This window comes from Nannospalax galili, unplaced genomic scaffold (genome assembly GCF_000622305.1).
Source record: "Nannospalax galili isolate Female #2095 unplaced genomic scaffold, S.galili_v1.0 scaffold17342, whole genome shotgun sequence".
In the NCBI taxonomy this organism is placed as follows: domain Eukaryota; kingdom Metazoa; phylum Chordata; class Mammalia; order Rodentia; family Spalacidae; genus Nannospalax; species Nannospalax galili.
Window position 1 is genome coordinate 1 of NW_008347864.1, and position 1,675 is coordinate 1,675.

The 1,675-nt window shown below is 45.4% G+C and overlaps 1 protein-coding gene across 1 annotated transcript; it reads left to right on the plus strand.

Annotated features, from left to right (window-relative positions):
- Positions 1-403: 403 nt before the first annotated feature.
- Positions 404-1,394, plus strand: LOC103743221 (olfactory receptor 3A1). Its single transcript, XM_008844453.1, has one exon. It carries the CDS (start codon positions 430-432, stop codon positions 1,375-1,377), a length of 948 nt encoding a protein of 315 aa, XP_008842675.1. The 5' UTR covers positions 404-429; the 3' UTR covers positions 1,378-1,394.
- The last annotated feature ends 281 nt before the right edge of the window (positions 1,395-1,675 follow it).

The window sequence follows — 1,675 nt, forward strand, 5'->3', positions numbered from 1 at the left end:
AAAAAATGTCTTCCCATTCACTTAAGGTTGCAGCCTATGTTATGTACTCAGTCAGCTCTTGCATAATTTTAGCTCTATTCCTGGATTTTCATTTTTTTCTAGTGTCTTGCCTTGCCATTATTAAATCAGTATGAAAGCATTTCTTTACTCTGGATATTTATCTTAATATGGAACTCTTGCATAATTTTAGCTCTATTCCTGGATTTTCATTTTGTTCTAGTGTCTTGCCTTGCCATTATTAAATCAGTATGAAAGCATTTCTTTACTCTGGATATTTATCTTAATATGGAAGATATAAGTCATCCTCACTAGCTCTTTTTTTTTTTCTATGTCAAATTCAGAGCCAGCTTACTAGTTACGTTTCAAATTGCCATAATTCATCAAGAGGTCTAATTCCTTTTCTCATTGGGTATTTCTTTGAAGGAACTCATGCAGCCTAAATCTAGGGCCAATGGAACAACTGTTACTGAATTCATCCTATTGGGTTTGGTAGAGACACCAGAGCTGTGGCCACTTGTTTTCATACTCCTCCTCTTGGCTTACATGGCCACAGTTGGGGGCAACCTCAGCATCCTGGCAGCTGTCTTGGTGGAGCCCAAACTCCACACTCCCATGTACTTCTTCCTGGGGAACCTGTCAATGATGGATGTGGGGTGTATCAGTGTCACTATTCCCTCAATGTTGGTTCGGCTTTTGGCACACAAGCATGCAATTCCATACGGAGACTGCCTCATACAGCTCTTCTTCTTCCATCTGCTGGTTGGTGTGGACTGCTTCCTGTTGACAGCCATGGCCTATGACCGGTTCCTGGCCATCTGCCGACCCCTGACCTACAGCACCCGTATGAACCACACAGTCCAGAGGATCTTGGTGGCCATGTCCTGGGCTTGTGCTTTCAGCAATGCACTGACTCATACTGTGGCCATATCCACACTCAACTTCTGTGGTCCCAACGTGATCAATCACTTCTACTGTGACCTGCCCCAGCTCTTCCAGCTCTCCTGCTCCAGCACCCAGCTTAATGAGCTGCTGCTCTTTGGGGTGGGTTTCATAATGGCAGGTACTCCCATGGCTCTCATTTTTACTTCCTACATCCACGTGGCAGCTGCAGTGCTGCGTATCCGCTCTGCTGAGGGCAGGAAGAAGGCCTTCTCCACGTGTAGCTCCCACCTCACTGTGGTTGCCATATTCTACGGCTCAGGTATCTTTAACTACATGCGACTGGGTTCTGTCAAACTTTCAGATAAGGATAAAGCTATTGGGATTTTCAACACTGTTATCAACCCCATGCTGAACCCACTGATCTACAGCCTCAGGAACCCAGATGTGCAGGCTGCCCTCTGGAGGGTTCTCACAGGGAGGCGGTTATCAGCTTGAGGAGGTCTCCAGGCTCCTTTCCATCCTATTTCCTTTGTAACTACAGAGAAAAATTCCAGAGAGTCAAACACTAGAACAGATGGTCCAGTACCCTTTCATCGCCTAGATTTGGGCTTTTAATAGGGGGTAGTAATTATTGTACCCCAAAGAAGTCCTATGAAGTCACAGACAAGATGTGTGCAAATTCTACCAGGTCAGGCCCATGACAGGGCCCAACTTTAGTCATTGTGTCTTCCCTTTAGCTTAAATTTCCCAGAAATCTTTCTCCCAGTGGGTCATATTTTTCCCCCAAGTTCAG